The sequence below is a fragment of the Chaetodon auriga genome, chromosome 11, assembly GCF_051107435.1.
Source record: "Chaetodon auriga isolate fChaAug3 chromosome 11, fChaAug3.hap1, whole genome shotgun sequence".
In the NCBI taxonomy this organism is placed as follows: Eukaryota; Metazoa; Chordata; class Actinopteri; order Chaetodontiformes; family Chaetodontidae; genus Chaetodon; species Chaetodon auriga.
In genome coordinates this window covers 15,719,683-15,742,713 of record NC_135084.1, presented here as the reverse complement: position 1 = coordinate 15,742,713, position 23,031 = coordinate 15,719,683, and the positions used below count along the sequence as shown (strand labels likewise).

The following is a 23,031-nucleotide window of genomic DNA, read 5'->3' as shown; positions in this document are numbered from 1 at the left end:
CACACCTATTGCAGCACAGGTAGGATTACAGAGGATTTTAGGTCACTGTGAACACGGGACGGTGAGTGACACTCAGAAGATTGATATTGTCTTAGCTAAAAGGGTCTGTGTCACACAGAATACAGAACATTATATTATAATGCTCCTCGTGTCTGTTTGCCAATACGACCTTGACTGTGAAAGACTCCTAAGTGGCATAATTGCTTGTACAACCTTCAGGAGGTTGTGCATGCTTGTCCCCCATTAGATTCAAGCATTTCTGGACAGCACATGGACAGTGAGCGTTACGGGCGGTGTCTATTCCCTTCTTCTCCTCCTCTCCGCCTTTAATCTCTCCTCCAATCTCTCCATCCCTTTCTCTTTTTATGAGAACTGTCACATTCATTCCCCTTGCTCTCCTGCCGCCAGTGAAGTCCCAGCCAGCCGCCAGTCTTTGCCTTGGGGTGTGTGATAGAAGAGCTTTCATTTATTAGCGATTATATCACTAACACAAACCAGACCAAAGAGCTCCTTTCTCTGCTGGGTGAAACGTAGGAGCAGCGCTGGTCATCAGAGGCAGCAGTGGAAGTCCCCACATGGTTGAGATCTGATGGCTTCCAATGAATCCTCTGATCAGCATGTCAGAGCAGAAGAAAGAGCCATTATATTTGGGCCTGCATGCTTGTATCCATAGTCAAAAGCCACAGGTTAACTGGCATGCTGTGATCAAAATGTGTCAGATGTTTTTTTCTTTTTCTTTTTTTTTCTTGTGTGGCATGAGACCAGTTTGACATAAAACCTGAAACATGCCATGAAATAATGACTTTCCATGTTGTTACCTGCGTCCATTGGTGCAAAGCAGAGGTTTTCAAACTGTGGTGTTCACACTTGAGGCAAAGATGTGGTGTGAGGTGAAAGGGACAGGTGCATGCCGGTGTTCCGAAAACAACAGGGAGTTAGTTATGGTAGGCCTTCTTATCTAAAGGGTAAGCGGTTGCAGCTGCTTCCGTGGATGTGACGCACAGCTCATGGAAGCTATTAAGGTGCTTTATAAAGTTAGCGCCTGATTGCTGCCATTTGCGTCAGAAATCGCGCCCCTTCTCAGAGATATAACTCAGTGAAATATGAACAAGAAGGAATGTTTCACGTATTTATAGATTCAATGTGACTCACCCTTTCCGGTGACTCCGTCGTGGATGCGCGTCCCATTAATCCGCTTAGAAAAAAAAAGACGCACGTTATTACGTCAGAACTTGCCTGAGAATCACGAGGTTTTTAGTTTTCTTCAGTGTCATAGTAATCATGTGGGAGTTATCTGCACTTCCATGGATACACTGCAAGCAAGAACTGCTCATAGCTAATTCGGCATACTTAAATGGTTCCACTGTGCCAAAATGTAAATAAATACAGGCTAATAGAAACAAGTTGTAGGCTTAAGCGTAACTCATTGAATCCATGGAAACACTGAACTCATGTTCATATCCCACAAAGCATTATGGGAACTGTAGTCCCAAAACTTAAAGCATGATTATCCAACGAGCTAGAGTCTGGTTATTGAAAAGAAATGGCACATTCTATGGCATAATCATAAGTTTATATGGTAAAACATGCAAAAAAGTGCATTAATTAATTTTTAACCTAAGCAGGTAGCTCATGTTGGATTTGTAAAGCTGTATAGTCCCCTCAGTTTTTGAGGTTATGTAAAAAGTTTCTGATGACTGATGATATCATTGGTGTAATTCTTGTCACATTTTAGACCATAAAGGTGAACTTGATGTGAAATAAAGCAGCCCCTCCTGCCGCTGCCCTAATTCTTTGCCTTTGTTATGAATGTTTAGTCCATATTCACGAAAATGGTGAAGGGTAAATGCAGAGTGCAAATGATGGAGGACACGTGTTTGGAGTCCCTGTACGGCTGCTATCTGTGTCCATTTGAACAATTTTTGTCAAAAATAGTCTGGCTCGTTGCTCTGTTTCATGCAGAAATTCTTTGAATCACACAAAAATACTTCAACCTCAAAACATCTCATGGGGCTTATAATAGAATTTAAACATTTAGCTGGAACCTTCACCTGAGTTCCTGTAATTTCAAGAAGTCATTCGGATTGTAGATAACAGAACCTGAGCCCAAAACACCTAGGATGTAACTAATCATAAACATAACCATTGATGCAAAATGATGATGGAGTAAACATGTACTCAGTGTTTTGGCGCTCTGTCTGGTCACACCATTACATTACTTACCAGGCAAAGGTGGAGCCAACACAAAGACATGTTGGCTTGCTGGCAGACTGGCTGCTCTAATGGTTGCTCTGTTAGCCTGCAGTAATCCAGCCCAGCTCCCCTGTCTCAGCAGCCCTCCATCTGTCATTGGAAAGCCGCAGTGGTCCCCCAGGTGGGAGCGTTGTGTCAGCCTGGCAGGGTCATTACCGCAGGGCCTGGGAGTGCTGCTGGTGCAGCCTGCTCCTCTGCAGTCCCTGCCCAGCTCTAACCCCTGCCAGGTAGCAAGATCTCACACAGACCTAATGTATTCACACTAATTAAACTGTGCCAGGCACCACAAGCGCCCAGCTGTTAAAATGGAAAGAGCAACTGTTTGTATCAGAGGATGGCAATGTCATATTCTTAGCCCCAGTACCACCTGGATCACCTGGTTCTGCGAGAAACCAGAGAGTGGCGTTATCCTTTAAAACATCTACAGACATTTTAGGGTTTTTGCATTGATTAGATAATAAAGGCAGTTGAAAGCTGATAGGAAATAAGGGGAGAGAGATGAGGGGTGGCATGCAACCAAGGACCCAGGCCAAAATTGAAGAGGGCCCCTGGGCCACAAGGACAGCTTCCACTAAACTTTATGATATGAATTTTGAACTAGCAAAAATATCCAAAAAGTCTACCGAATTTTAACATTTACATGATAATATTTGTTTGCAAGCATGCAGGCGACACGGTGCACATTTCTGCCACTGGTTCTCGTTGTCCTGCTGATTGACAGCTTATGGCAGCAGTGAGCAAAGAAGTGTTGCAACACACACGCAAAGGCTTTGAAGAAGAGGACTACAAGCTAGCAAACATGGAAATGAACCATACATGATGTAAAACATTCAAAATATTGCTTTTGCAAATGGCTTATGAGGAGGGAAATACTTTTGAGCCATGCAGGCTTCAAGGGTGCAACTTAAATTTGTCTGGACACAGAAAAACTCCACTTGGTGCCTTTAATTTGACCTTTCGCATAGAACAGTAAATCAATGAATCAGTGACTGAAGAGGTGTTGGCTGATACCACAACTTATTATGCCTCTAAAAGTCTCTTGAAATCTCTCAATAGATGGTGATAGTCTATATAAATAGAAATAATCATAACTAATATTTTTTGTCATAGTATGAGGTGTGTAGGGAGTCGGGGTGTTTGTGTCAAAGTCTGTTTCCACTTCAATAGAGTTCCTCCATGCATTTCCAGCAGCACTGCCTTCCATGGTTGGGTTGAGGTCTTGTGTTAGGACATGGTTTTGGCATTGCATAAACAGCTGGTTTGGGTTAGGGTGAGGTTGAGTTGATGTCAGGCACAACAAAAGATGTAATAGCAGGGGTAACGGTTGGTTTCAGGTAGAAGGGGAAGACAAAGTGACGGGGAAATAGACCTTAACACAACAGATGACTGGTTTGGGATCTGAGGAAGGTGTAGAAGGAGAGTTGGTGGTGGTGGTGGTGGTTGGTGACGAGCTGATGAAAGAGCAGTTGCAAACCTGAGCAGAAGCCAGTCCTTTGATCCAAGCCATAGCTGTGAGGAGGCACATCATGTATAATTGTAGGGTGTGAGAAAGGCTGAAGCTGAAAGCTGAGGGAGTAAATGGAGATGGTCAATTTGCACCTATATATTTTTGCCCTGCACGCGATGCTCTCTCTTGACTTGTTATACTGCCAGCCAGTAGTCCAGACTCCACATGCCTCCATACACAATAAGAGACAAAGTCTAGGGAACCTGCCAGGTGCAAAGAAGATGAACAAGTAGAGGAGGAAGATCCATGATGTTTTGGACACATGCCATCTATAAATGTTGCTTTATGATTCATTTAGCAAGTCTTTTTGTCCTCAGAGGTGAAATATGTTGTTTGAACAGTCCATCGGCTGCTTTTCCACTCACAGGAGATGCACTTCTTGCTGACAGCTAAAGCCATCAATGTGACTATGGCAAGGTGATTGAGAATAGTTGCTGCGTGGCTTCCCAGTTAACACAAAGATAGAGAGAGTAGAGTAGTGTAGTCCAATATGCTAGATTGTTTATTAGCAATCTCCTTCCAGAAGAGTTGTACTGGTGGACAGTGCCAGATTGCACACAAGTAATCACCTAAAGTGTTCGGGGAACAAAGTGAGCAGGTGTTTGATTGTGAGAGATCCATTTGGGACAGATTTGAGTCCAGAAGTTGGCAGCAGGAGTGATTGATAGATATTTCTAACATGTTGTCTTCTGGAGAGAAATGGAAGTGTGTTGTTCAGCGTTTAAGCTTGTGTTTTATTGGCTGTGGTTAATGGGTGCTTGGAGATTGTGCTGTTTTATATTGACTTTTGATACAACAAATGTGACTTGAAGAAGTAACTTTTGTCATATTTATGGATCAGTTCCTCATGATGTGTGAGTTATGCAATGCCCTTATTTGTCATTATTCCTCCCTTATTTTCTCTCTCTCTATTTGTTATTTTTGTCAAGCAAGAATTCAAAGTTTTTTGTAATATTGCATTGTATTTGCACGGTGCTAAAACTGATTTCGTAAGCTGTTGTTTCAAGAACAATCATCTTAAATCATGTTGGATACTATTTCAAACACCAGTTAGATACTCCAAGGTAGTAATGTGTTTAAATGTATTACATATAGATATATTGTAGTAAAATGTGATATTTTTTGTGTGTTTTTCAGTGTAATTCATGGTCTAATATCATTCCCAAAATTCCACACACTGTTTCAGTATCAAACCCTTCAGCCAGTAGAGGTATAAAGCGTTCCTGGATAGATACGCGGTGTGACTGCTTCTGTTGACTTGCCTTTGTACACTGTCCCAGTGATGGTCTTACCACGTATCGCGGCTGACCCACAAGGCCTTGCCTGCCAATTTGCATAAATCACAGTCTCGATCTGACAGTTACTAGGCAGCACAGGCGGGGAGATGCCCAGCCCCCGTGCAGAAACCAGGCCACCAACCCAGAGAATGGGAGGCCTGCCTGCCAGAGTGACAAATGTGTCCGCGGCCTACTCCGACTGCCTCCTCTTGTGTGAATTGTGTGCATGTGTGTGTATGTGTGCATGTCTGCATCTGTTGGCACATGTGTGGGTACGCCCCTGCATGACATGACAAATAAAGGGTAAAAGGTACTCCAGGGCTCAGAATAAAGGAGCGTGGCAAAATAATGTTCTGTATCTACATGTGTAGCTTTAATATAATGAAATCAACCCATTTTTTAAAGATATACAGCGATGCTGTTCAGAGCTTCAGTACAGCATCATAGTCATGGAGCTTACAGCAGAGTGAACGAGGATGGTGCAGGATAACACCTGTGGGAGGTGCTGTGAACCAAGACAGGCAGGTGAATGAGGACAGTCCATCCCACTGAACCCTCTCAGTGACCCATCGCAGTGACCCAGCGAAACCAAACAAATCTTTAATAATCTACCTGCAAAAGTCTCCATCCTTAAAGAATCCTCACACACTATGTGGCCAATGATGTAGACAGCAAGATGATGTAATTAAGAGTAACAGTGAAACCTCAAACTATTGACCACCATGTGGAAAATGTTAAGTAAATATGATATTTAGATTTGTTCTGTGTATTAATTTGAAGAACTTTAGAGTCTCCTCATTGCGCCTCATGTATCTGATGTGTTTGTGTGCCTTCGGTGTAGCACAACTTGAAAATGTGCATAAAAATGGGTGGATTGATATGTACTTAGCAAGGCCTGGCTCGAAGACGGCATTCCAGTTAATTCCAAGACATGGAAAACCATTTCTTTATGGACCTGGCTGTGTGAACTGGAGCGTTGTGACATTGAAAACAGAAAGGGCCTTTCCTCCACCGTTGCCACAAAGTTGGGAAGCCGAGAGGCCTTGCCCAAATCATAAAATACAGGCCCAACCCCAAACTACAGAAATCCAGATTCACATGGCATGAACAATGTTTATTGCTCTTATTTTGGTTGGGACATCTATGATTTAATTTTAATGAAGAATTCTCTTTCAAACACACAGAGCTGACTCTCATCAGGTCACTTTATGTGTGCGTGTCTATGTGGATGATACTTATCTTTAATACTTGATATGAAAATGTCAGGTGGAGCTAAAGGACCATGTTGGCAATTTTAATGAGTTTCTAAGTGCTTAAGTAGCCGCATTTGGACACACCACGGGGCTTGAGATGGGTCTCTGTCGTCTCTCCAATTAGATATGAGCAGAGGCTTACTGTACTGTGAGGCCAATCTAAAGTGACAGTCAGAAAACAACATGGCGGGGATTGAGGGGATGAAAGATGGAAGTCAACCAGAGCGTGACAGACCAGTCATTTCCCAGAGTACAGCGCTGACACTCACGTCCGTCTCTCTCAGTGAGTGTAGGGGTAACCCCCCCCCCCACGATAACAGTGATTTGCTACAGTTATTTTAATCACAAAGCCCTGGATTATACATCTATGGATACATCAAGTAAACTCTGTGAAGAAATAGAAAAAACATGCACTGACAGGACTTCCACCAGAAAAGGCCTTAGTAGCGAAGGGTCACTGTGATTTTCCTGCTTTCTCCTGATTACACTCGCACTGTCTCTGCTACACAGGACGCCTGGGGTCTTGTGTTATGCTGTGATGATAAAGTGTGCCCAGCACTGACATTGCAGCTGTTTACACATTCCCTACGGAGCGCCACTCTCTCCTCAACACCCAGCCCCTGGGTTGCATAATGCTACATATGTGCATGTGGTTAGTATGTGAGAAAGAAAGGGAGGTGGGTAGGGGGGTGGGGGGAGAAATCTACACACCGCTCAAGCTGTGTGCTCAGGCTGAAAGATGATACAATTAGACATATCCACCACTTTGATACTGTTGTTTTGCTTGCGGATTAAAATGCCAGACATGAGCTGTGCATGGGCAAACACAGCCGTTCATCCGGGCAATAAAGGAAGTACGGCTCTTTCACGTTTCTGAGGATGAGAAGGACCTTCTCCACACGTATCTGCCCATCTGATCGATCCAAATATCGTCTGGACAGGAGCACAATCCCCAAAAAGATCTGCTTGTCTCCTTCGGATGATGGCTGTACACCAATCAGGATTCAGGTGGAAACGTTTAGTTGTGGTCTGACAAAAACCCCCACACTTCAAAAGCACTTTTGATGTTTCCCCTCTGTTTTTCCAGGCCACTCATGCATCAGTAGTTTTGTGAAAAACACAGACTCAGAGACAATATTAGAAACGATGCCCGCAGGCGGTTCTTTGAAGCTGAACGCCAGAGCCAGTCGGCCAGTCAGCCCATTGATAGCGTGCTACTCTCCCCACTAGTTTGTATGATGCTGGTCTTCAGCGGGGCTAGAGGGAATACAAAACAGCTTTTTCCTCCAACCTATGTCAGCAGTGATGTTAAATCTTAATATTGCGGCCTGGGCTTTAACGGAGGCCAGTGAAAATCTCGCAGTCATTTGCTCAACTGAGCATGTAACATTTGGCATAAAGCAACTCAAGTAGCTCATAATGCACTCATTTCAAGTTAATATAACCAAAGCCGAGGAGTATCCTGGTGCTTTAGTCTTCTGAAGTATTAAGTAAATATTCATGATGGCACAGGTTCATGTTCAAGATCGTGCTTGCTTTTTTCTCACTGCCTTTCTCCAGCGCACTGAAATACTTAAGAAAGCAGATATATCCCAAGCAGCCCAGAGCAATAATACCCTTCAGTGAACAATGTTGCCCTGGCAGTAAACAACAACTCCACACTGGCAATACCACACTCACAACACAAATTGTTTTCATCGTATTTGATCAGGTTTTATGTTAAGTCTTTGCATCAGATGTCTGAGATTCTGGGTTGAAGCTCACTGGGAATAAACATCACCACTGGGACGCTAATCATAGCTGTTGCTCTTGGAATAGCTGCGCCAGCAGGCATGAAATCATGCATAAGTTACAGCAGCCATTAGGGATTGCCTAGGTGTTCTATTTTATACCACGTCTCCAACAGATACACAGAGGGAAGTACTTAAAGAAATTGTTCCTACCGTAATGGATGCTAATGAGCCTTGTATTGATATATAAGACAGATGATGGTCTATGCAGACAATTACTGCTGTCTAATATGAACAAGATGCCACAGAGTGACACTATAAACTAACTGTGTGGTAGTCATATATCATGCAGTGTATTGCAGACAGTAATTGTATCACACCTGACCTTTAGTTAATGTGACTAACAGGCTTCAAGCGAAGCGAGATTTTTACTCACAAAATCTTTTTACTCACAAAATTTGTGCAGTTTCTGAGGAACAAGTGAAGTGATTGTTGAAGTCAGTTTTTGAGTCCCACATTGCACCATTAAACCAGTGAATGAGCATTTCCCTGTTAACTCTCCTAAACTGCTCTCTTCCTGATATCCATATTTCATAAGCACTTCTCACCATCCATCCCCTTCTCCTCTATTCCAGCTCTTTTTCTTGTGCCAGTGCAGTTGACTGCACAACAGGGAGCAGCTTATATTCTGGGTTCCACTTAATTATTAATGGGCTTCTCAACACGTAGCCTAATCCATCTACACAACTTGAAATACTGACATAGGGAGAAATCAGTCTTTCTGAGGTCTAACTTTGCTTATGAGATTAGAGGCTGACCCAATTTCACCTGCTTTTACAGTAGATACAGTCCCATATGGATTTATAGTGTGAAACCTATTCAAATCAGAATAATGTGAGAAGAAATTTGATATTCATTGTAAGGTTACGTTTTCTTCAACTTCATCCATTTCGCTTCAGGAAGTTATGTGGTAAAATATAAATGCGCCACTTGAATACATAGCAACCAAGGGAAGCTGTCCTTGCTGATTCATTGAAGGTTTTATTAACTTTTTTTTGCAAAAAGAGAAACCGGACCCAAGTTCAGAACATGGAGACAGGATTAGAGTAAAAAGTTGAATGAAAGCGTCAAAAACGTGCAACGGACAATTCTTGCAGATCCACATACAATAGGCTGGACAAGATGATTGAGTGGAAGGTGGAAGGCTGGTGCTTATATACTGTGGCAGCAGGTGAGTCTTGATTGGATGATTGGGAGCAGGTGTGCTCAGGAGAGCAGGAGACTAGACCAGATCTACCAGCCACACCCTGCAGTAACACATACACTCAACAGACAGGGCAGAGACAGACAGGAGACAAAGGGGAAGGAAAACACCAGAACACAACAGGAAAAGAAGGAAGGAGGAAACTGCAGACCTCAACAGCTTAACACAGCCATTCTTAAAGCATGTTCAACATATGCAGTGTGTTGTTTTTTTTGCTGAAGTTTTGACCGATATGGGCCCATGAAATGGAATTGTGGGTTTGATCAGAAGCTGAACAGGGAGGTTCACAAACTAGTCATGTTTTGCCAAAAAGTTGTTGACTATTTGTCACCGATGCTGTGTGGCTGTACTTAGTTACAGCAGCTCAGTCAGCTAAATGCTAACATCAGAATGCTAACATGCTGACGAAGACAATGCCAACATGCTGATGTACAATATTTATCATGTTCATCATGTAAGTTTAATATGTCAGCATGCTAACATTGCTAATTAGCGCTAAACAAAAACTGGAAGTAGGCTGCTGGTATAATGTAGCACTGGCCCACTATCTCATTCAGCATCGCTCTCTCTCTCTCTCTCCTCTCCTGCTATCTGAGTGTTAATGTTCAAAGTCCCCACGAGAGCAACCTGCACACTGAAAATGGCATGTTTTGACAAAGATTTGGATCGTGTCTTTTGCAGGGATTTAGCCATTTTAATGCCAGGGCTCGCCTCTGCATGTGCAGATGTGTCACCAAAACAAGCTCTCCCGGACACTATTTTGCAAGGACACCGTGAGGCTTAGCACAGCCCAAGACAAGTCTGATTGGTTTATCGAAATACATACAAGCCAGAGTGTTTGTTCCCCCTGTACCAGAATGGTAATGGGTTCAGCCTGACCTTTCTCCAGCGCTGGCACAGTGCTAAGACAAAGTGTTGAGATAGGTCTGGCTATTCGAGATGACAATTCATCTTTACCTGAACGTCTGCACTGCAGTACATGACAATCCATCAAGACATGTCGGCCGTTTTGCTCAAAACCAAAAATGTCGACCTCTTGATGGCAATGGAGGAAATATCCGTCATTAGAATACATCATCTGGCCACCAAGCATGTCTGTACAAAATTTCATGGCAAGGCATTCAATCACTGAGATATTTCAGTTTGGAGCAAAGTGGTGGATTGACCAATTACCTGATATTACCATCCCTAGAACCATGCTGCTAGTGTGGCTAAAAGCATGAAAAGAGAACTATTCTGTGCAGCATTTAGAGGCTGTGCTCTTATTAAGTGTTCTGCAATAACCCCCGAAGAAAGTAATGCGTAAATGGCACCCATGTTTTACAAATTAACTGCTGAGATACTGCTGTGATACTGGCTGAATTCATATTGTCCACAAGTACTCGACTGCCGCCCACAGCTTTGACTGGTGGCTTTAGTAGTCGACTAGTGCTTGTACAGAGAAAGTGGAGGACATACTGTGTCCTGATGGGGTCTCCAGCATAGCTTCAGACAGAGGTAAGGTCAGAGCCTATTGATTTTTAACACTGCTCAATGAGACAGCAGGCTGCTCAGTGCAAAAGATACCACTATAGAGCCAGTGTAAAGAAACATGGCCTAAGCTCAGTTACAGCGGCTGCTACATTCATTTCATGTAGGTGTACTATAATGAAAAAGCAATACAGGGGATCTCTATATGATTGGCTTTCCACCTGGATGCTTTCATCCGTTTTATCTCTCAGATCAGCAATCACCTTGAAGAAGAAAGGCAGCAGAAATAGGGGCGGCTTCCATCACAGCATCATGCGCTACAGTAGAGCAGCCAGGGCTGTGGCCTTTGTGCGCTCTACAGTAAAGGTGGGAGGGAAAGTGGGGCACGAGGTCTTTAATGTGCAGGGAGGAATTATATATCCTTTTAATCATGCTCCCCCACCCAGAAGCAGTTTAGGATGAGAGTGACAGAGAGCCAACACAAAGCTAATTCCGCCCCTGTCACATCTGATCGTCTCTTGCCTCGCAAATGAGCAGCAGTAATGACACTCGCCTGATGGCCCATGCTCATGCACATTTGCAGGGGTAATGTTTGATAGAAATCAATCCATGATAATATGGTGGATGGTAGCGCTGAGGTCATTTTCTAGAGATGGGGTTTTTTTTTTTTTTGCAGTGGTTCAGGTGGTGGAGATGTCTCTTTTGGCTTCCACATCAGCTTGCATGCCAAGCAATATTTTCAAGCATTTTTAACCTACGAGCCTTAAAATGCACATACACATGATGGCGGAGTTTGGCAGTGATTGTTATGGTGCTGACTGGAAGTATTTTACATTTATTTAATTTTGAATAAAACCAGTAAAATTCCAAAATGCTTTGCATACCGCACATTGAAAGTGTATTAATAATTTTGCATTGTCAGTTAAATGAAGGGGCTCAATGGAACTTGTAATTGCTTCCTATGCTATATCCCCTCCCTCCTGTCTGTCTTCTCGGGCATATGATTCTGTGTTTGAAATACTGTAATGCAGCTGTCTTTGTCAGGGCTCCTTAACCTGGTTAATTCAAGGTTTAATAAAAAAGAAATTTCCTTTAAAAGCACGGTGTAAAGATGCTAGAGCCAGAGTGCTTAAACATCTTTAAAACAAAACACAGCAACCAGACTGAGCAAATAATCAATTTCAGAAGCACAGTGCATGAAATAATACACAGATTTCCCATTATTGCGAGTCAGCAAATACATGAAGTATAACAGTATAGTATGCAGTATAGTGGAATGTAATCCAAATCACCAGAATATATAATATGCCACTTTATACTCACTATTTATTACCAGTCAACCAGCAAATCCCTGCAGGAAAAGTACATTATAGTGAGTTACAGATGGGTTCAAGTATGACTTAATTTTTAGTAGAATTTGCACTTAGAAAAGGTAAGACTGATAATAAATGTCACTTTCTTTACAAAAAAATATTCAGCCTCTCGTGCTGTGTGAGCCTCCTGTTGTCCCTAAAAAAGATCTAGACCTATCCAGACATGCAAAGGCTTTGGATCACCACAAAACGGTCCAGTGATGAGACGCTCAGTCACACAGCCATTATAAGATCTATTACATTTTAATCACTTGGGCAAGTGCGAAAAGACTGGTGGGTAAATGGAGAGTCCCAAACTTAAACAGGGTATATCAATTATCCCAACTATGACCTGATATAATGATGATGAGTTATTTGACTTTTTCATTCATTTCACATAGCTCTATGTAGTGTATGCGTGGATATGTCGAGAGCCACTAACAACAGCATGAATTATGCATTTCTCCAGTGCCAGAACATATTATGGGATCTGAGAGGCAATATGAGCAAATCTCCCTTTTTATTCATGCCAGTCCTGTTTAATGAATCACTGGGAGATTGCTCTCACTGTTGCCATTAATCAGAGCTTCTCTGCTGCTGATTGAAGAGGGTAATATGAACAGGAATACCAATGAGTGGAGGAATGTGCACGGGCTGAAAAATAGCAGAGTAACTCGACATACAGACAGCCAAGTGCTGCGTGCAGCCCAAACACAACCTTGTCCCATCCTTACTAGGAATCAAGTCCATTATAACTGGGCCGAGTTCTCCGATGATGATATAGAGAGACTATATCAAACTGCTGTACACCCACAAGAGACTGAGACAATTTGGTTTTAAACTGCTATTGGAAAACCATGTACCACAGTCATATTGGTACTCTGGAAGCTGCATGATGCAACGTTAAGTCCCAAACACAAATTTGTTTCATTGATTGAAGAAAACTGGACCAGGCCTGTGCTCGAGGGAGCATTTTGTTCGTAAATTGAATCTATAAATTTGTCCATATGCAGTAATGTCCGTAGAATAAGGATAAGTTAGAAACCATTTGGGTTTGTGGGATGTAATTTCTCTTTGCTTTTCATATTATGATTCTTTTCGCATCCCGACTGGATTCACATAAATGTCATTCTAAAGCCAAAGAAAATACAATTGACATTTGGAGAGAGGGACAAAGATATTTGAAAGAATAGTTTGCTTTTTCTTTTTTTTTTTTTTTAAAAAAAAATAAGCTTATTTGCTTTCTTGCAGAGAGTTAGATGAGAAGATCAATACCACGCACAATGTATCAGTCAGTTAAATATGAAGCTATAGCCAGCTTTGTTAGTCTGTTAGCATATTTTGTCTATATCACATGTTAAACATGAAGCTAACAGCTAGAATGTGGTTAGCTTAGCGTAGCACAAAGACTCATCTACCCATCTAATGTTTTAATTAGTGACTTTTAAAGTTGTTGATTGGCAGATCTTTCACATTTGGACAAAGCCAGGCTAGCTGCTTCCCCCAGTTTCCAGTCTTTATGCTAAGCTAAGTTAGCCGGCTGCTGGCTGTTGCATACAAGAGTGGTGTCAATCAGCCCCTGATTACCAATCATATTAAACAAACAAATCAATAAACAAATATATCTGCATGGTATTACAACATAAAGGCTGTAATGCTGGATTATACAGCATTTCGGTATAATTTTATTTAATTAGCAAATTGATGGACTGTGATGAATTGCATGGAAAATAATGTGCAGGCCATATAACTACACCTGATAGGCCTTTATGAAGTATCCTTTCTCTAAAGCCCAAGGACACACACATGCACACATGATTCCTCAATGACTGCACACTCACACACATACACACGCAGAGAGAGTACAGCATGGCTATCACACAGAGCATTCCATCATACTGTCACTCACATCTGCTGCCCTTTCTCATTACTGCTCCCTCCCGATTCTCCCTCTCTCCTTTACCTCTCTCTCCTCTCTCCTTCAGCCAAACCCTATTTTCTCTCCTCTTCTACAACCACCCACATTATTCCTCCGCTCCCCTTTTCTTCATGCTTAGCAGACTATCCTTCCATGCCAACAAAAGTTAACTGAATTCCTGAGGACATAGGTGGGTGGCAGGGGGGCAGGACACGCTTTTACACCAGTCTGATGTCCTCGGAGCCTCAGACAGCATGTTTGCAGTCCACAAAAAGGCCACAGAGTGGTTTCAATACACCTCACATGATTGAAACCGAGAAGTGATTTTTCACATGTGCACACCGGTTAGAGTTCCAGAATTAGACAGCAGGTATCATTTTTTTCACCTCTCCCTGAACCTGTGAAAATGGACTGATGGAAAATATCATTGTTGCATTTCAGCGACTATACAGTGCATCCACTCCATGGGAGCTCTGCCTGTTTGAGCAGATGTAGTTTGCTGCAGTCTAATAGCCAGTTTCTCCCCCTCTGCCGCTTTCAGAGAGGGATAAATGACAAAACCATGTCAGGCTGGTGATGCAAAGAGGATAATTAGGATTCACGAAACACGGTTTGTCCTCAAAAGCAAATCACTTCCCTGGTGCTCAGGGGCTACCAAGGCACAGATCATTTTATATATCAGCACCTAGCAACTGGCAGATGGAGTGAACTTGGTGCAGGCTGCCAAAGCTGATAGGACACTGCAGGACTGCAAAATGAGCTGTGATGATTCCCCTGCTGAGGCCAACAAGAGAGACATACCTCATTAAGATGCATAGCATCCTCGAATGCCCGGCCACACTTTACAGCACCAAGTTGCCCCTTGCAAAAATGATCACAGCGCCACAGAAAACATACAGTTTGGAGCCAATGGTTGCAAAACAAACACAGTCCAGCTCGGTAATTATAAACTTAAATTTGGTAGGACACCAATTCTGAAAGAAATATAAACCAAATCACTATATAATACCAGGTTTAGAGCCACATTGTTACGCATTAATGAACGGGCGCACACGATGTTATGACATGGAAAACAGCAAGATCATAGTCTTTGACATCTATTGATATCTGCATGGACGTGCTGGAGAAAACTCACACTGAGCCATCAGGAATTCTGTTTGTTTTCTCCTTATAATACCACAACTCAACTCTCTGCATGGAGAGAGACAGGCCATTAAAACCGCACCTGTTGTGAGGGTGTAAACATGTGTTCCTCATAACCATCTATCATAAACCTGAGTGCAAAAACACCTTTGTTGTGAAAGCAGGCGGAGGGATATTTTCATTACAGAACTCCTTCCTGCCCTAGAGGAAATCAGAGGTGAATGTAGTCCTTTATCTGGTTTTATTTGGTATGTGTGGGGCTCCCTGGAGGCCCTTGGCACAGTCTCCTGATGCTGAGACTGCAGCTAACGTACAGTGTGCCTGCAAACACACCAGCCTTCATCACATTTGCTCTGCAGCTCAGCATCATACGTCCCCGTCTGACCAATTATCTCTCATCTCCATCCTCAGCCCTTTCCATCACATCATCTTTTTTTTTTGTCCTCTTTTCAGTTTATTTCTTCCCGTTACTCTCTCGATAATATCCCGCTTATTGCGTTAGCCTGCTAATTATCCTACACTGATGTCATCCTCCTTTCCTGTTTTAACAAAAACACAGGAGGAGCGTGGAGGGAGACCAATTTCACTCGCACCAACAACTGAAACAAAGGAGGGCACCAGAAGATAAGAAACAGCAACAAGATGAACAAGTGAGAGACACTGAAAAAAAAAAGAAGCTGCAGGGAGAGAACAAGAGAGACAAAGACAGAGAGGCAGAGACTCCTGGGACGGACTGACAGGGCTGTGGAGAGAGGAGCTTAATTTCCCAACACCATCTGTTACCAGTCCCTGGGTTGAAAAAGCTCCACTTATGTCAAACCTCCCACAACCACACACCAGTGGAGCACCACAGAGCTGTGAGAGACCCCACTGCCTTTTCCTTGTCTGTCCCCTGCACTCTCTTCTCCTCCACACCTATATGCAACAGTCACCCACCCACTCGCATCCTCTACAGCTGCACTAACACACACTTTAGCTGAGATAAATGAAGCTGCCTGCTATTTTCTGGGTCAGAGTGGGTTTAAGATTCTGTTGAGGAAAAAGTAAAGTTGAATTATTCGGGCGCCAACATGTTAGATGTCCCCTGTGCTCTGCAGGAAAATGGATTTTCCTTTAATATATTCACCTTTACAACAGTTCACTGTCCACTTAATCAATGGGGTCTTGATACAGTAACCTCTGTTTCTGCTGTGTTGGAGTCCAAATTATCTTGATAAACTGTCAGTGTTTAATCTTGGCCAGCTGGCATTGAAGCCCACAGAGGAGGCTCTGTGTGTGTGTGTGTGTGTGTGTGTGTGTGTGTGTGTGTGTGTATGTGTGTGTGTGTGTGTGTGTGTGTATATATATATATGTATACTCCTGGGAAAGAAGAGCCCACAACTCAAAATGTGTCAATGGAAGTGCCTCCAAGCTACTGTTTTTCCCTTTTTTTTCCTAGTGGTGTAGACACTGAGGAGAAATGTCTGCCCTACATTCAAGACTTTGCAGAGGCATGAAAATATGTCAAATTGCAGGGTTGAAGACAATTATATATGTTTAACCAGTAGGCACCCCCCTCGTTAAGCTGCCATCCCCTCTCCATCTCCTCGGAGCAGAGGGGTTGTTTAGTTGAACATGTTCGCCTAGTCTGTCTAACGCATTGATCCTTTGTCTGACTGGTGTTTGGGCAAGTTAGAATCTATGTCCCCGACCATGACTCTGACATATCAGTAGCCTAACTGTGCCGTGTATTGATAAATCCATGGTGCTGTCCGTGGTGCTGAAGCAGCCGGGAGATTTGTAATGGTGCCTTTTCCTCTCCGTCCCGCCCTTCTGTCAGTTTCATCTTTGATCTGTAATTTTCCTCCATATACTATAAATACTCCATTCTATACCGCATTGTCGCCTGTATGCTCTGTAGATTAGTGTGAGCATCATGATCAAAGTGTCAAGCAGCAACATGTAGCTGTGGAAGAGGATCATAGAGACACACTGCTGCCTGTGATGCTCCTATATTTCTATGATTATTGCTGCTGAAAATACCTACACACCCAGACCAAGAGAACTCTGTGACAAAATATTTTATTCATACTTTTACTATAGAGATCGTATACTGCGGATAACATAGAGGCTGAGTGCAGTCAGAGCAGGGCGGTGTGGCATTAAGTCGGACAAAGCAGTCACGGCACTTTTGATAATGTTTGCGTGGAAGGTGTTACCTGCAAGAGAGTGCAGGACACTGGAGGTTGCATGTTATTTTGAGTGTTTCAGTGCATGATTGCATGGCAGATTGTATTTTTCTTCTTGCATGCTATTGTTCATTATTAATGAAGTCAATACTGTGTCTTCCATGCACATTTTCGCTTTCCTCTTCAGCTTCTTAAGACAAATAATTCTACTGCTCTGAAGCCAAGAAGAAAAATCCCGTAAGGGCAGATCTGGTTGAAGCTCCTGCATGAGGAAATGCTGATAGCTATAAAAGAAAGGGAGACACAGAAACAGGCATGGGGTGTATGTGTGCGGGGTGGGTTGCCCTGAGGACAGGCCATTCCCTGGCATTTTAATCACTTCATTTACACACTCTCTCAGGGTATTTCTATGCAAATTATCTTAAAAGGTCATGCTGTAAAGAGGGATATCTCTTCTGTTCCAAATGATGTTTATGAACAGGCAAAGTCCAAACACAGACTGGCCTGAGCATTAGTACAACCCAACCATCACAGGGTTTTTTTTTTTTTCCTCTAGAATGAATTTGTGGTGAATACTTTATCCAACAGGTAAATACATTCAGTGGCAGCTTCAGTGGATGGAACTCACTTTCTTCAACAAAGGGCATCCTCGTGTGGCCAATTTGGGTTACTACAGTCCAATTCCGAGAGAAGTTCAAAAACATTTCTGTGCCGCTAACAGAATGATAGCAAAACTTGATGGGGGAAGCTAAAGAAATTGTAATTATTAAGTATAAAACAGAAAATATGTGGTCAGCATGGTTAGAGGAAGATTTAAGAGTTATGGAGAAAAAACAAAACCAAAAAAAAACCATGCTATGAACCATCTCAGTCACTAAATTTGACATGAGCATGGGCCTCATTAAGTAGATCAGTAAATATCTGAAAACAATTACTGATTTTTGGCTGTTTTGAAGTAATGTCATCTGAAAACCACTAGGTGTCACTATAAACAAAGTTCAAGTTTGTGTAATTTCAGTGAAATATGAATCTAAACCACATTAACTTTCACGAATATTGTACTTTGTACTACAAACCCACCCTAGATTCCTTAGAAATGCAATACACCTAAAGCCACACAAGCTGCTTTGGAGAGCCATCATTCACAAGAGACGCCGAGCGAATCCTTGCTGCCAACTGTCTGGTGTAAACACAGACAGGACGACTTTTACAGACTTCAGACAGAAATTGTTCAAATAAACATACAAAAGGACTACAGATTTTTTTTCCAATTTTTTCCAAACTTTATTTGATGACAATATACAAGAACATCTTGAGCACGGAGACCCTCCCTGGCTGTCCGGGCTCACTGTAGGAGACAACGGCAAAAAGAGAAAACTTAATTACAACGAAAACTTCGTCAATTTAAGTAATCTCAAGTTACAGAGTGCAAACAGAGACAATAAATGTTACATAGTATTTTTGCAAGACAAATATTGTTGTTTTGAAAAAACACTACTATGACTTGAGTATGACATTTTAAAGCCAAAACAAATTTTAGTGAGATTCACACACTGGCAGGCTTTTAGCTCAGCTGTCCCACACAACACACTTAAAACTAAAACATGCTATACTCAAGTTCTGCTTCTATAACTAGAGATCTGAAGCATTGTCAAAGCACTTGTGTCTGTTTAAAGGTAAGCCAGAGTGGGCAAAGCCTAACAGATATGCCCGTTTTAGCAGAGGCAGTGGTACAAAGGACTGGGGTAGAGGGGAAACCTATTAGGAGTGAGTTCAAAACAACATGGGAAGGAGATGAGGGAGGCACTGAAGGAAAACTGCAGGGGAAAGTAGGGCGTGACATGCATGGCACAGCTCTATCAGCTTTTGATGTGCAAAACAATGGCACACCATGCTTTTTTTCTGCTTCTATACCTGCACACTGACACTTCATTTCTGCAAAAGAAATCCATGGGAAGCAAAACCAAGAACAAAAGATGGAACAAAATAATGTTAACGTGTTGAAAATTGAAACATGGAACAGAAAAGATCTCTGGATGTTTAGTAGAAGTACTCCACTGGTTACACACCACATTTAGAACCAAGGCATTGAAAATGATAGGAGATGAGGCTAAAGACTTGTGCTGTAGCTATTACAGATTAGAGAGCTATTCTAGGTGACTTAAGGGCAGTGACTGGTGCTATAGAGGGTACAGGTGTATGCAGGGTACTGAAACAAAATACTATACCAGGAGATTTCACTGATTAGTATTGGATTGTGTGGAGTGTTTTTGTTTATTGACTAAAGGATCTCCTCACACAGTTATTAGGTTTCCAAAACAGGGTCTACATAACTATTAGTTTTCAGTCCAAGCTAGGAATTATTAGTATTAAAAGAGGCAATAACCATTAAGTACAACAGCAGGTCAAATCTGTTCATTTGGATGCATCTTGTACATCCAGAGGGGGAAGCATTAAAGCTTTGGCTCTCAGATGGGTAGGTGATGGAGTGAAGGGAGGCGTTAGCTAGCATCTATCACTCCTGGATTATCTGCACACTGCAGTTAGTCTATTTATGGACAACATTTACCTTCTACAGTTCCAGAAGAACATTTGATACGATTGGAAAGATGGCAAAGGAAATTGAAACAGTAAAAGAGTTGTGAAAAACAAACATTAGCAGGGTTGGAAAAGAATAGGTGAGCAATGAAAATTAAGAAAGACTCAGGTGCACTGAACTATACGATGCCTTCCCATTACTTTTCTGCTGTCTTAGATTAGGAAAGACAATAAATTCAATTTTTCTACACCATACAATCACAGGAATACTTATCTTCATTTTGTGTACAGAGCCAAGAGCAGACCATGAGTAGATGGCTGCTCGCTTGGCACAAAGAATATAAGACGGTCACAATACCTTTTTGCCTGCAGCGCCAACAGAGGCCTTCTTGATGCCTCGTACTTTCTTCATTCTGTTCTTGCGTTCCTTGCGCTGTTTTCTTGAGGTCTTCTTTTTCTCATAGAGACCATGCTGACGGACACAAAAGAAAAAGCATTTCATTTTACCACATTACACTCTAGTACTTTAACAATCATACTGTGCAGCATCACAATATGAATGGATAAGACAATTGTCATTCCAGCTCTTGAACTGCTTACTCTGCTGTTTTTGCTAGCTACTTTACATGATGTGCATGCAAAATGTGGCACATTTGACAGACGACCAGTTCAGATCCTTTACAATATTAGCAACAGCCTTCCTTTCAAAAAATGAATAAAAAAAACCTGTATCTGAAGTCCAGAACTCAAAACATTTAATGTTGCTGCAGCAAAATTTGTTAGACCTGATCATTGTCTAAATTATACTAGAAACTGTCAAAGCATTCGTGCAGACACAAAACTCACTCTGGCCAGTCTGTGTTTGGGCTCATTCTTCTTAGCGTAGTCTAGGGAGTCGTAGACCATGGCAAAGCCTGTTGTCTTGCCGCCACCGAACTGAGTCCTGAAGCCAAACACGAACACAACGTCAGGGGTGGTCTTGTACATCTTGGCAAGTTTCTCCCTGATTTCAGTCTTGGGGACTGTGGCCTTGCCTGGATGCAGGACATCGACGACCTACAGAGAAGACAGGTGAAGAATATGAGCACATGCCAGATGATTCAGCTCATGATGGCAACAAAATTAATACTGCAGGGGAGTTTAAAATCTTACCATTTGCTTCCTCTGAAGCAGCCGGTTCGTCATGAACTTGCGGGTCCTGACTGTCACTGTGTCATTCTGAAAATGGGAGAAGGTAGAAGACGATGCTCATCAGCAGGCAATTTTGCAACTGCTTGATTAACAGCATTTAACAATAGATCTAAACACCTCTGTCCTCAACATTGCGTTACAATTAAACCAGGTCCCACAACGTTATTCGTCAGGTACTATGCTACCTTACTAGCTAGGACAGCTTGCTTACATGGCGACTGAAAATGCCACCACGGCCTCAATACAGCCCGTTTTCTTGACAACAACTTGCCAAATGATACAGCTGTGCAGTAATGTTATAGGTTATCGTGCTTGTTCACTGAACATGAGGCCCTTCCCATGACTGAAGATACCATGTAACGTTATGCTAACGTTAGCCGCTACGAGCTAGGACTTCATGTGCCTATATTGACAATAAGTCTATGTTAATATACTACAGCGTATCTTTGAGACACTGTGTAAGTTTGAGAGGCTCTGTAGTGAGTAAAAAGACACGAAAATACACATTAGCAACTATACGAGCCAGCTCAAAACAGGTAAATGGAGAGTGTATAACGTCCGGATAGACAACTGTCAGGGTAGCACTACGACGCTGGCGCTAAATTTCCTCCATATAGTTTTGTACCAAATCAATATCGTCATCTTACTACAACGGAGACTTAAGAGATCACATAGTGGGCATGAAATGTGTGTCGATGGACGGATGGCCTCGATGTTGAAGGGATTTTACTTGTAATTTTTGCCACAAGACTCACCATCTTGACGCCGGCCTCGCTCAGGGACGTAGAAAAGGAGGAAGGACCAGCAGGCGACCGGATTAATGCCTGTAAGAAAATTGAGCGGGCGGTACTTGTTCTGCCTGATGTAAACACGCTGCGAAATTGTTTCATTTTTGACTCAGTACCCGTAATATACAGTATAGAGTATATGATTAGTGTTTCAAATACGTTACACAGAAATTTGACATAAAACATCAGCGTATTTATGCAAAGCTTGATGTTTTGTTTTGTTTTTTTCTTTCGGCACCAAAATATTTTTCCAGCTTTCATACTAGCAGATCAATGAAACGTACGAATTTTGAAGTGAAAATAGTCTGGCCCCTTTTGGATGTGTAAATCGAATCAAAATAAAATACCGTGGGTAAACTGACATTTCGGAAAACACCATCTGCATTTCTTCCAAAGTCCACTAGATGTCAGTCAAGCAATGTGTGAATATTGGTGCCATTCAGTCGCAGGATGAAGCAGCAGGAAACATGAGAAGCATATTGTAGTTATGAAAGTGTATTTGACATACACATGTTCAGATACACTTTGGTGGGCCTAATGCCACAATATGCTGTTGGGCCCCTGCTGGCTGCCATGCCTTCTCCTCACCTACCCTCTGAACACTGTGTGTGTACCCTGTCACCTTTGCAAATAGCAGACTATATATGGCAGCTTCTTCATTTGCTCAGACACCAAGAAACCAACCAGCAGTGCTGTGCTCCATTAACACGACCTGGCCTCAAGGTTTGCAGCGTGTCAGTTAACTTATTAATTTGATTAAACACAATTTTATTTAAGAATTTTCCACAATGTGAACACAAAATATGTAAAGATGTAGTTTCAAATCCATACCAAAGAACTGAAATGCTGACATAGTGATGCTCTGATTTCGTACTTCAGTGGTCCTTTAAAATTTGCAGTTAATCAAATACCAAAACCAATTGACATACAGTGCACTGGGGAGATTCTGACATTTTGTACACGAGGGAAAGGTTGTTTAGAACAACATGAAGTGTGTTATTATCACTGCAGAGGACAGTTGCTCATGTTGATCCATGTAAACATTATTTCCACCGGTTCCCTTTCCTCTTCTTTCTTCTTCTCCATTAACAGTCTGAAAACATGCTGGTTCCCATGATTAAGAAAATTAGTGGGTACAATGACACAAAATGCTTACAGAGGTTTTATTTTTAGCTTGTT

At 42.2% G+C, this 23,031-nt stretch overlaps 1 protein-coding gene across 3 annotated transcripts; it reads right to left on the bottom strand.

Moving 5' to 3' along the window:
* Nucleotides 1–18,594: 18,594 nt before the first annotated feature.
* rps24 (ribosomal protein S24) lies at nucleotides 18,595–21,917 on the bottom strand. Of its 3 annotated transcripts, none has more exons than XM_076743923.1 (6): nucleotides 21,820–21,917; nucleotides 21,026–21,091; nucleotides 20,720–20,929; nucleotides 20,221–20,345; nucleotides 19,250–19,262; nucleotides 18,595–18,683 (listed from the first exon to the last, which is right to left on the bottom strand). In XM_076743923.1, the coding sequence occupies exons 1-4, from the start codon at nucleotides 21,820–21,822 to the stop codon at nucleotides 20,223–20,225; spliced, it is 402 nt and encodes a 133-aa protein (XP_076600038.1). In that variant the 5' UTR covers nucleotides 21,823–21,917; the 3' UTR covers nucleotides 18,595–18,683; nucleotides 19,250–19,262; nucleotides 20,221–20,222. The 3 variants fall into 3 exon arrangements, with proteins under 3 accessions (XP_076600038.1, XP_076600039.1, XP_076600040.1); XM_076743924.1 differs by having other exon boundaries at nucleotides 19,250–19,270; nucleotides 20,232–20,345; XM_076743925.1 differs by lacking the exon at nucleotides 19,250–19,262 and having other exon boundaries at nucleotides 20,232–20,345.
* Nucleotides 21,918–23,031: the final 1,114 nt, after the last annotated feature.